This window comes from Monopterus albus, unplaced genomic scaffold (assembly GCF_001952655.1).
Source record: "Monopterus albus unplaced genomic scaffold, M_albus_1.0 scaffold2.1, whole genome shotgun sequence".
Taxonomy (NCBI): domain Eukaryota; kingdom Metazoa; phylum Chordata; class Actinopteri; order Synbranchiformes; family Synbranchidae; genus Monopterus; species Monopterus albus.
The window spans coordinates 7774396-7787103 of record NW_018127882.1 but is presented as its reverse complement, the minus strand read 5'-3'; the positions used below and the strand labels follow the sequence as shown (position 1 = coordinate 7787103).

The 12708-nt window shown below is 41.1% G+C and overlaps 1 protein-coding gene across 1 annotated transcript in view; it reads left to right on the top strand.

The window, feature by feature from the left end:
- Nucleotides 1-11551, top strand: part of LOC109958045 (neuronal acetylcholine receptor subunit alpha-3-like) — a 13249-nt gene extending 1698 nt beyond the window's left edge. The window contains exons 2-7 of the mRNA XM_020596364.1: nucleotides 6574-6713; nucleotides 6840-6884; nucleotides 6967-7076; nucleotides 7380-7587; nucleotides 8099-9076; nucleotides 10428-11551. Coding sequence (XP_020452020.1) covers nucleotides 6574-6713; nucleotides 6840-6884; nucleotides 6967-7076; nucleotides 7380-7587; nucleotides 8099-9076; nucleotides 10428-10553 — 1607 coding nt within the window. The 3' untranslated portion in view covers nucleotides 10554-11551. The remainder of the gene's footprint in view (nucleotides 1-6573; nucleotides 6714-6839; nucleotides 6885-6966; nucleotides 7077-7379; nucleotides 7588-8098; nucleotides 9077-10427) is intronic.
- The last annotated feature ends 1157 nt before the right edge of the window (nucleotides 11552-12708 follow it).

Genomic DNA, 12708 nt, shown 5'->3' with positions numbered 1-12708 from the left:
TTAAAACCCTGAGTTCAACAGTGAGTTTGTCCCAGATGTGGTAGTTCACCCGTGGGAGCAGCACTAAGTGCCTTCATACTGTCACAATCCAAACGTCATGTGAAAGACACTGGCTTCACACATCCTGTAAGCTGACACAGAGTCAAGGGAAGGGATGTGCCTCTGTGTGATGAAAGCCCTCATTTCTCTCTTTCTCTGGAGAGATTTGCCACAGCTGACTGCTTTGGTGCTTTGCCCTTGAACTGGACAAAATTTCAAAAGGAACATGAAAGCAAAGCCGTGAAGGGATGACAGTGTCAGTGCTCTCACAGCAGAACAGATTTTGCTCAAGTGAGAGGAAATTTACTCTTCGTCTTTGCTAGAGTTGGTTAACTTTGCTGTTTGAATGGAGAAACATGAAAATATGAAAGGATTCTGCCCTCACCTTCCTCCCTCCCAAACACTTATTAATCATCCTCTCCTTCATTCCCTCAATCCCTTATTATAGCTGTGCGGGTTTTTGTGCGATTCTGAACACAGGCTGTGTATGCAAATAAGTGCCAGAAAAACACAATGACACACACATACTCCCAGTGGGAGTCAGATTAGTGAGCTACAGAAGGTATTGCCTCCTGCCATCCAGGAAATTCTGATCCTGCAGTCCATGGGATTGAGGTGTTTTTGTCATAAATATTCTCTGGTTAGAGTAGCTTGGAGGTGCAGCATACAGTTGTTAATTTCACTTTCAAAATAAAGTCACAGCCTGCGGGATTGCTTGCGAACACCTCAATATATTTCATGACAGGATTGGTTCCTTAAGGTTTCAGACTTGGTGATTAAAATGAGTGAAACTCTGATGTATTTCCCTGCAGCATCTTGGCTGCATATGTCCAACCAGGCCTGTATTATACTGATCTGATCACAGATTATGTTTCAAGCTTGACTCTTTATTTCACTTTACTGACCATTTGAATAGGCTATAGGTCTCTGTTGACAGTATAAGGAGGATCTACCTTTTCAAACATGTTCTGCCCAAGAGAGCGTGAAGTGTAGGCTGCTAATAATTCAAGTCATCATAACGGACTCTCTTAAATCAATGAGTGTTTTGGTGTGGCCAACAAAAGGAAACACATTTAGCATTCAGAATGGTTTAGCCCCTGTAGTCTTCATCTAAGTCTGCTTGTGTGGAGCTGTCTGCTTGCATTGCAACACCATCAAACATATTTGTTCCTCTGCCAGGCTTAAATGCTCTTCTGAGCTTGGAACTACAGAACAGCTCTCCAGTTTCTCTTCCAGAAGCAATATAGCGGCATTAAAGGCAGGCAATCAGTGTGTGTGTGTTTGTGTGGCTTAAGGACTGTGTGGTGGCTTGAGGATCCTCTTAACACGATTGTCCCGTGATTATTGCAACCAAACCCTTGGCTCCTTTGTTCGCCCACATACTGTGTAACCACTACAGGTACCCTATGGATGCCCTAAAGTTGTACTTCCATCCAACCTACACCACACACACTTTCACTCTCTTTTTCACGCACACACACAGACATCCTCCTCTGGCCAGCACTGCTGCCTGATGCCTCTGAGACATCCTGGTCTTCATTGCTGGCAATGAACTGAGCCATGCTTTAGTGGACTGAGAAAGGGTGGGAAATAGAAAGCTCCCTCCTTCCTCTTTGTTGCCCTTCTTTATATCCTATTGACTGTTCTGTTCCTCATGTGTTTTGGGGTTTCAGTGTAAGATTTAATCACCAGATTTACACTGATTGCCCTCATGTCAGTGAATATACTCAGTCCAGGGAAATCATAAATGTATTACTGTAGTCAAAGTCCTTGCTAGCAGTCAGCTTCCAAGTTCCAACAAATTGCTTTGTCTTGATACATTTTGACAATTTCTCAGGTCATTTCAATAATGAAGAGCAGGAGCTGGACATTGACAAAATCCTGCTGCCTCAGGTCTTCACACTTGCTTGAAGAATAACCATCAAATCATTTGATTCAGTTGTATCCATTATTTCATTGTTTTCTCATTAACTCAGGACCCTTAGATTAAATTAATTTTGTTATGACTCATTCCCTTCAAGCAGCTGTTCATCTTCTCTGAATGACCTAGAATGGGAACACCCACAAGCATATGGTCATATGACTAAATCCACAAATACATGTAGTTATATAGGTAGTCTACACAGAAAATTAAGCCTTAGTAGTTAAAAAGTAAAGATGGAAAAGGAAAGACCATTTTTCCACTGACTCAAAATGAAGGGAAAACCTAAAGCCACCAGATTTGCTGTAGATTTGTGCACCATCAACAGGCCTGCTTCAGCCTCAGTGCAGAAGCAATAAGTAGACAGTAGTACTAATTAGACCGCTCAGTTACCTACAGCTGTGACTGCAGCACTGTTGAAAAACCAAAACTCCCAGTCAGCTTTCTGGGTGTGTTTCCGGGTGCAGAACAACAGTGGTACAACAGTACAGCATTACATTTCCAGCTCCTTCTGCAGTGAAGCACCTGTACTCTATAATTGTTAACTCTTTAGCTCCTTTTGAGCTTAAATACAACTGTTGTTCAGGGCCTGTCATCATGTGGTTGCCTATATGTTCACCTGTTAAATGTTGATGACTAAAATTCGGCTGATATCGGATTTATTTAAAAGGTTAGTGCCAGCACTGATGCCAGTCCAGTATATCAGACCAATGCATAGCAACCTGGCATGACCAGCGTCCTTTCTCCTGCACTTTACCATGTTTACAGTTGTGTGAGGAACAGTTCTCCATGCTCCTGTTGGTCGTTGTCACAGTACTTCATAGAAAGAGAAAAAAGTGGTCTGATCCTGGCAATAAATGCTTCACTGGCTTCATGTAGTTTGTACTAAATATACAAAATGTATTAAATATACTGTTTCCTCATTGGATCATCTTTATATCCTTACATTCAGAGAAATGTCTTTTTGCAATAAAGATATGACTTTACCTACAATATCTTGTATCTTACACAATATCTTGTAACATCTGCAGAGGATATGATCTAATCTTATCAGATGAAACCACAGAACCAAGGAGCTATTGAATTTCATGCCTCAGCAAAAAAAAACCAAAAAAAAAAACCATTCTGTTCAGAGTAAATCAAATGAAAATTGAATGGACATACTTTACATAAATAGGTACATGTGTGTGTGCACACATGCATTAACAGTTGCATATACTGAATGTACTGTAGCTACATAGGCGAAGCTTCATACATGAAGACACATAGGTTACAACGTGCACCATACGCTTAATGGGCTGGTCACAGCACAGTTAGTAACCACTGTGGATCCTCCTGTGTCACTCAATGTGTCACAGACAGGCCGTGTAAAAAAACCCTGGAGAGCAAAAACATGCTGTCTACTGTACTTTTTCTGTGCTTGTACTTGCTGTGACTTTTCGCCTCATATCTCTTCTCTCCACTATCTCTCTCTGTAATGTCTTTTGCACTCACACACACTGTCAGTTGTGTGTTACTGGAAGGTAATTGGTTCCTTCTGTCAGGTTTGCTCGGCCGCTCTGGCCTCCCTCACCTTTCCTGCTGTCTCTTGGCCATTAACACTAATCACGTTCACCTGTTCCTCACTCCCTTATCACCAGCTGCACTTGATTAGGTTGCTCACTATATTACCTGATTTCACTCCTCAGTCACTTGCCAGTTCGTTCTAGTCTCTAGGCCTTTTTTTTTTCTCCATGCTCTTTCGTTGTTTTGTATGCATTTATTCCCTAGCCAGCTACTGTTTTGTGTTCCCCCCATGGACTGTTCCTCCGGACCGTGGCTCCACTCTCCCCTCCCAGGCAGGTCAATGCACAGTCGCCTATCTGTTCCACTATTGCCTTCATCTCTCTGTCTCCACCTTCAGTAGCCACCATCACCACCGACCAGCCCAGGAGTGACCCAGCCTATGCAGCTCGGCCCAGCTCTCCATCTCCTCGCCTCCTGCTGTTGGTCAAACACCCGGCTACTACTCATCGACAGGACTACGCACTATTTCCCTCTGTGTATTTTTACTCTCATCATCACTGTACATAATAAATCACTGCTTGCATCAAAGTCGGCTACCTGGGTCCGCCTCTTTCTCGTTCGCTCACTGACAGGTGCGAACGGCACATAACACCTTCACAGTGTCCACCACTTGCTCCCAAGCACATCCTGGTGTGCATATGCTTGATCAAAGAGCCTCCCACTGGCCACGAGTCTTTCTGCAGGACTCATGTAGCCGTGAGAGGCTGGGATAGACTCATTGCTTAGCTTTCTAATTCAAAGTCGTTGTAGCTATTTAAAGGTGCAACACATGACTCCCATCACAAAGACGGGAAGGGAAGAGTTATAAAATGAAACATGACTGTCCAGTTGACTTCACATGACTTTCATCAGCAGAGACAAAGTCAGGACAACCACATTCTAAAACTTGAGAAGTAAGCTGATAAAAGACAAGTCACACTTTGTTAATAACTTAACTAAGGTTGTGAACATATGGTATGACTTGTACTTGCTAAACATACATGTCCTGAGATTAACATCACTGTGCTTACATAAAGCCTCACAGAGCTGCTGGCTCGACTGTAGACTCGGCCTCATTGGGTTGTGCAGTTTTGCTAGACCTGTTAGTATTGCATTAAAGTAAAGATCATATGAGTGTACTAAATGGTTTTATAAATCCATTATGTTCAGAATATATTTCCACAGCTGGAGCAGGTGAAATTACATGTAACTTAATAATAATAATAAGAGGGGGGCTGAAAAGAAGACTGATCTTCATAAATCATCCTCAGTCGTTAATGTTTTATCTCTCGGTGCCATTTGCTTTCACTGTGTGATGAGTAGTAAAATCAGCATCCAAATTCAAATGAAAGTGAAAGTGCAAAGGTTATAATTAGGTTGTGTTAAATTAAGGCCAAAGTGGCAGAACAAAGGGTATTAAGGGAGTGTCTGGGCAAACAGAGGAAGAAAAAGAAGCATATTGTTGGTCACAGTGAACACGAGATTTAATTAACTGACTGATTACAGTTGCCCTGATTTCCCTTCACACAATTAAAGACTTAAACAAGGTTCTGGCAGTGCAGCGAATTCGAGAGCAGTGGGCAGTTTTGAAGGCAGGTACCAAGAGCTGGAATGGTACAGGCGTCTCTCTCGAGAGGCCTGTTCATTAAGCTTTAAGACTCAGCTTTCCTCTGCCAGTGACCTCAAAACTTCGGGAGACTTCTGAAGCCCTACAGCATAATGTAACTTTTCATCCATACAGTGCTGTAGACTATTGGAACAAGATTTTGGGGTAAATTTAAGCCACTGTGTGCTCTTCATTTTTTACTGCAGAATTTTCTTCATGTTTTTAAGTTTTTGTGGAATTACTTATGGTCTGAAGTCATATGTGTGTTTGTCATTGTTTTATATGCAGCAGATGTTGTGATTATATAAGTGTTGTGAGTGTTTTAGAGATTGAACTTTTAGCTCAGTAAGCTGAGTCCACCCCTGAGATTGGAAATTAAAATGTTATTTTTTGAAGCTCTTTTCACTATGTTTCCATACAATCATTGTTAGGCTGTAACATTTGTTGACGTACTTAAATTAAATTATATTATTTCCCTGTCTTCAGCAAGTCTGATTTGTGTACACGAGATAATGAACCAGTCTCTCAAAATGAGAAACCAGACGTCTGGGATGTCTGCAAGATATTCACTTTAGTGTTCTCCCAACAGTAATAAATGGATGAGCTTCTTATGAGCTATGAAAATGAAATATTTGTTTGAGCTTAGCAGTTCTTTACAAAAATAGTTTTATGAAAGCACTGTCTGCACTCAAAGTCCACATGCCTTTTCATTTTTGGTCTGTGTCTCTATAGAAAACAAAAATATCCACATGCCTCTGACTTGTAAAGAGTAAACCGACTCACACAGAAAGAAAGTGTCCCATTAAAGGACCATGTTTTATTTAGCTGTTGTCAAGGAAACAAACTTTTTTCAGTGAATGTGGCTATTTGTGTGTATATGGGCCGTGCCCCATTTGCCCTTTTGGGGAAGCACATCGTCCTCCATCTCTAAAATGGTTCATGCAGCTCCACAAATGCAAGTTTGATGGTTTGAGACTGTACCGAACAAGGTGCACATCACTTCTTGTAGTGGAAGCTGTTGTGTGGAGAGGTTGGCCTCAAATGTTGTGTCCATGTTTTTGCCTAAACAAATGATCAGTTAGTTAAAAATCTAAGGGGATACAGTAAGATTGAGTACTAGTGTTTCAAGGGCTGCCATATGGGAAAGCTCAAACTCTCTCTGGTGTTTTGTGTTTAGTTACTAATATATATAATATATTGTTTGGACATACTGGTTCTTTTCTTGTTCTCTCAGTCTGTTTATGATTGCCTTGCGGAAGACCATTGTACGTGCACACTGAGAGCCAGTGTACTAAAGTCAAATACCTCGTGTGTTCAATGCACCTGGCCAATAAAGCTGATTCGGTTATGGGCTTGGAGAATTTCTCAGCACCCACATTTTAACACAGTGAAAGTGATGCTGTTTTCTCTTGTAGTTGCTCCAATTTTTGTTTTCTTTTTCACTTCTTCTGTGTTTCATTAGGCTGTGTTTCATCAAAAGCAGAGGACAGGCTGTTTCGGAGGTTGTTTCGGCGGTACAACCAGTTCATCCGACCAGTGGAGAATGTATCTGATCCAGTCACAGTGGAGTTTGAGGTCTCTATATCTCAGCTGGTCAAAGTGGTAAGAAGAGAGTTTGATTTAAAACTGCTGGGTTCTAAACAAACAAACAAACAAAAACATGTTGTGTAAAAGCTAATTCCATTCATCAGAGTTGCTTTTTCCTTGCTGACCTTTTTTCCTTTCCAGGATGAAGTGAATCAGATAATGGAAACCAATCTGTGGCTCAGACATGTGAGAGACATTCATCCTTTATGTGATGTCTGCCACATTATTTGTACACACTGAAGTATGCTAACTCCTGTTTGCTCTTTAGGTCTGGAATGACTACAAACTGAAATGGGTCCCTGCTGAATATGATGGGATTGAGTTCATACGAGTTCCATCCAATAAGATCTGGAGGCCAGACATATGTTTGTACAACAAGTAAGTTTAAAATCATAAATGGTAAGAGCTGAACAGCTCAGCTTGCTTAATGCGCTTTCTCAAGCGCATTTTTTTTAAATAAAAATCTAGATGATGTGTGCAGTATGTGTCAGTTCCACTACTCATAAGATGGCTCCAACTTCCCACTAGTACCATAATGTGTTATGAAAGCAGAGTTTGCCTTGTAACTATTTCATTAGTTACATTTACTTAATCTTTTTCATACATGCTCGCTATCTTCTGACCTTTTCAATTAAATGTTGTGATGGGATTTAGTTGTAATGACATATGTCTTCTCAACAGCGCTGTAGGTAATTTTCTTGTGGATGACAAAACCAAGGCTCTGCTGAAGTTTGATGGCACCATAACCTGGGTTCCTCCAGCTATTTTTAAGTCTTCCTGCCCCATGGACATCACCTACTTTCCCTTTGACTACCAAAACTGCTCCATGAAGTTTGGTTCCTGGACTTATGACAAGGCCAAGATTGACCTGGTGCTCATTGGCTCAAAGGTCAGATGGGATCTCTGAGACACAGGGGACAGACCTTGGCTTGTGTAATTTGATTGTATATGCCACATTTAACTGACTTAAAAAAAAAAAAAAAAAGAAAGAATATTCAGATAATGCTGAAAGCTCTAATTTTTTAGTTTTGGGCAAGGGAAGGACCCAAATATGCAGACGCAAGCCAAGGCAGAGGCCAATAGTATTTTAATGCACCACAAAACAAGAAACAGGAACAAAATACAAGGCTCAACCTGATGTAGTAAAACAAAAAGTACAAAACTAGGTCAGCCTTTTATGGGCTTATACCTTCTATTTAGACAACAAAGTGAATAATTTAAATTAAATCCCATCATTTTTACACCAGAAATACTTTAAAGGTGCTTCATGAATTACAAGTGGAAACTTCTAAAGATGCTGAACTATCCACATTTTTGTCTTTGACTCAGTTTGAAGCTTCATACAGAAAAATGTTTTCCTTAAAATAATTTGCATTCACTTCACATCTGGATTTTTCCAGGTGAACCTGAAAGACTTCTGGGAAAGTGGAGAGTGGGAGATCATCGACGCACCAGGATACAAGCATGACATCAAGTATAACTGCTGTGAAGAGATTTACACAGACATCACCTACTCCTTCTACATCCGCCGCCTGCCCCTCTTCTACACCATCAACCTCATCATTCCCTGCCTGCTTATCTCCTTCCTCACAGTGCTTGTGTTCTACCTCCCGTCTGACTGTGGCGAGAAGGTCACTCTGTGTATCTCCGTCCTCCTCTCTCTCACTGTGTTCCTGCTGGTCATAACTGAGACCATCCCTTCAACGTCACTTGTCATCCCTCTCATTGGCGAGTATCTTCTCTTCACCATGATTTTTGTCACACTCAGCATTGTCATCACTGTCTTTGTGCTGAACGTCCACTACCGCACGCCCATGACTCACACGATGCCGGAGTGGGTGAGGACTGTGTTCCTCGGGGTGCTGCCCAGGGCCATGCTGATGAGGCGGCCTATTGACCAGAGCTGCTCTTCCACTGCAAGTATTACAGGAGGGATGGTAGGAGGAGGTGGAGGAAACAAAAAGAGAAAGACCAGCATAGGAGGAGGATCAGGAAGTGGATCGGGAAGTATAAGTGTTGGGGGTATAACTGGAGGTGTAGCATGTCCACCTCTGGATAATGGCTCAGAGGCAGGAGAAGCTTCTACAGCTGGTAGCTCCATGAACTGTGTGGAATATGGCGATATGAACAGGAGGTTCCATTATAGAGGCAAAGAAGTACCAACTCCTGTCCCTCCCCCAGTGGTGCCACCTCTGCAGATGCCCCAGAACAAGGGACCCCAGGAGTCAGAGCTCTCTAAGCTATCAAAGTCCCTGAATGCCACATCGTCTGTCAACACTGTTGTCGCCTTCTCTGTGGTGTCGCCAGAGATCAAACAGGCTATCGAGAATGTGAAGTACATCGCAGAGAACATGAGGACTCGCAACAAAGCCAAAGAGGTACATAAGAAAGCTTGAGTTGTCTGTGTGTGAAGTCCGTCTGTGCATCATGATCAAATGCTAAAAAGAGAAGACATTACATATTTGCAACTATTTTATTGTATGGATGACATTAAGTACTTTGGCTTATATGATAGTAAACAACATGAGAGTTAAACAGTTGAGACAAAACAAGCAATTTAAAGACCTCACCTTGGATTTCAAGAAAAAGTCATTTTTCTAATTTCTGAAACTGTACAGATCCAATGATTAATTGATACACTGAAAAAATAACCATAGTGGCAACCCCATAGTTTAGCCATTTGCCAAAATACAACACAGTACAACAGAACACAACAGCAGGAAACAAAAACACACAAACTAGTATCTAGTGAGGAAATTGTACTGTCTTGCAATCATTCTCTGGCAGTAGCATGACCTCGCTATTTAAAAAAAGGAAAATACATAGTGCTGCAATGGGGGAGAAATCAAATGATCCAATTTATTTATACATGTATTAAAATATACTAACTGGATAAAATGATGAAATGGTATTTCTGAGTGAATGTGGGAATATATAATAATGTATGGGATAAATGAAAGATCATCTAAACAGAACCAAACAAAAGAAGGTGCATAGTGTCAGGGAACAAACAAGAGAAAGAAGATTTTCAGATCTTGGGCACTAGATTTTTGTTCCTAGATCAGTGTGCATTGTCCCTGCAAAGTTCACGGCATACAAATAAACATAAACACACAACAGCAAAGTGTTATCTCTACTGTGACTGGATTTCTACCTAGCTTGGTAAATTGTGTTGAAGCCATTTACACCGAGCTATAAAGGGACTGTAAAGCTGCTTGTTTGTTGCAGATGGAGAGCTTGGCGTACGCCTCTGTTGCCCTCTGGATGGTCCTGATATGTTTGTTGCTTCACATCCATCCATTGTTAGCAAAGCTCAGCTCTCTTTTCCATGTATACAGAGCAGCCACACTGCCTTATAGTTAGACAATGGCATTCTGGTCAGGGCAGTCATGATCTTGTTGTCCATACCTGACTGATCAAGGACTGTATATACAGTACTGTATACTGTACAAACTCTAACAACAGCCAGATGCACTGGGGGTTCTCTCAGCCCATCTTAGTCACACAGCCATACAGCTCGAGTGCTCATACAGTGATGAGCAGTGAATGTGACAGTTTGTGCTATTGCTAGAAATTTCACAGTTACTGTTAAGGAGAGATATTTTAGGTGTTGTAGGGAGGAGAGAGAGAGAGAACTCACTGCTGTTAGATATGAATGTGTGTTCCCTAAATAGGTTTTACTTTTCCTACTTCCACATACATTTAAACTCACTTCTTTGCTCTCCTCAGATGGAGGATGACTGGAAGTATGTCGCCATGGTCATCGACAGGATCTTCCTCTGGGTTTTTGTGACAGTTTGTGTGCTGGGAACTCTGGGACTCTTTCTTCAACCACTTATCAGCTTCTTAAAATGAGACGACTGTCTTTGTTCTCACTCGCTCTGTTTTTGTCTGCTTCCTTGAGTCTCTGTAACCCATGTGAATTACTTTGGGAATTATCCCTCCTGCCATGCTTTCACATGAAAGACAGCGCTCTCTTCTTTCCTCCATTCTAAATCTGTCTCTCCTCTTTCTGTCTTTTGCTTTTCTTTGATAATCTGTAATCGGCTATCACTTCTAGCCCTCAGCTGTCTGTTTCCTCACATGACTTACCCAGAATTTCCCATTGCTCCTTTATCTTATCCCATCTGCTATGTGCACTCCATGTTTTCTGAAAGACTTTTCCTCTGTTTTTCTGTTGTGCCACTGCCTACAGCACATCTCTTCATAGTGCACTCGCCCATTGCAGCCACTCGTCTTTACACTCCTACTATTATTGAACATGTACACTCAATGTCTTATGCAATATGTAGCATTCCAGGTAATTATTAAAGTAATTATTATTATAATTACTGTACTATAGAGGAACCTCTTAAGATTCAGATCATTAAGAAAGAAGAAACTAAATACATCTGAATGAGTTTTGAAGTAGCACTTTGTCATTGTAAACCAGTGCAATAAGGACAATACACTTTTGAGAAATGTGGTCATTCTATAAAGTCTTAGTTAAAAGAATTACTCGAATGTGGCAGTGATATGTATGATCTTGTGACGTAAAGGTCATTTAATGGCTGGAACATTTTCTTTAGGGTGGTGATCTTGTTGTCAGATATCTGCAATCACCTTTATGTTTCCCTGTATATACAGTAACATTGTTTTGCATGGCTTCTGAGAAGCACACTAGCAGTGGCTGTACAGACTGTGTATTTCATATGTGGTCACACTAGGTATAATTACACACTGCACATAAAGTTGCAACATCAATGCAAACTGTTTAGAAATACTGTCAACTGAACAATGTAGATTAAACTTGTAAAAAGACAATGTAACTAAACAGACTCCAGTAATTTCCAATAATAAAGAAAGTCCTGGACTCACGCTCTATGTGACATGTACATGTCTGTGATCCCTGTGTTGGTTTCCTTCTCTCCCGCAGTCTTAAGACATTCAGATAAGGTGAAATGGAGACAGTAAACTGACTGTAGTTGTGAATGAAGCTATCTGTCTATGTTGTCACCAGCCCAAGGAGTACCCTGCTCCTGGCAGTTCCCAGTCCCCGATGACCCTTAACAAGTTGGTATAAAATGGATATAGAACGTAACGTATATTAATGCATATGCTGTAGCATCAAGAAAGAAGTGGCCTGAAAGAGAGCATTCTTCTTGTTAAGTATCAAGAAAGGTTTAATATTCACTTTGAATATGTAGCACAGCATAACCGCTTGTCTTTTACTTATGTCTATATATTGCAGTTATAGCAGAAAAAGGATGGATGGCACATTAGGGTGCTCTCTTGTGCAGCCAGGAGCAGAACGGTATGTTCCTGTAGCCAGTCAACCGTGGATAAGTGAAGGAGACTCTCCTTTAAATAATTCATTCCAATGGAAACGCACACACACGTATGGTCACATGAATGTCTTCTTCTTGAAGTAGAATACTGCATGCACACACACACACAGTTGCACATGCTCAAAAAGAGCAGGCTTCTAGATTTATGCTGGTGGTGGCCTATGTATATGCTGATTTTATTTAGAGTAAACCTACAACTTTGTCAAACAAAATCTATTTTCATAATGTGTTGAAGCCTCTACACACCAGTAGGTCCCACTGCTGAGATCTTTTCAGGACTGTTTTATCCAGTCAAACAGTACATTTAAAATCTTTTTTGGCACATGATATTTTGTCAATTTAAACATTAGTAATAAAGCCCAGTTTATCTAATCTAAACATAAACAGCACTTTGTATCTTTAAGTGCTGTTATAGAGATTATCACCGCCCAGATTTTGATTAAAAATAGTTCATTGTACTTCAGTGTTAGTCCTCTGGCTCACCTTGCTCTGCCAAGTTTCAAGAGGGAGTCACGCACTTCAAGTAGGCCTGGCGAGGTTAGAGTTTAGCTTTTCATGTTCTTATTGGATTTTCCAGATGCTGGGAGGCCTCCCAGCAGGGGATTTTGTCCCAGTCCTGCAAAGTGTTATGCCATTGATGCAGGGATACTTTAGACAGTTTAATACCGATGTTGTCATCGGAC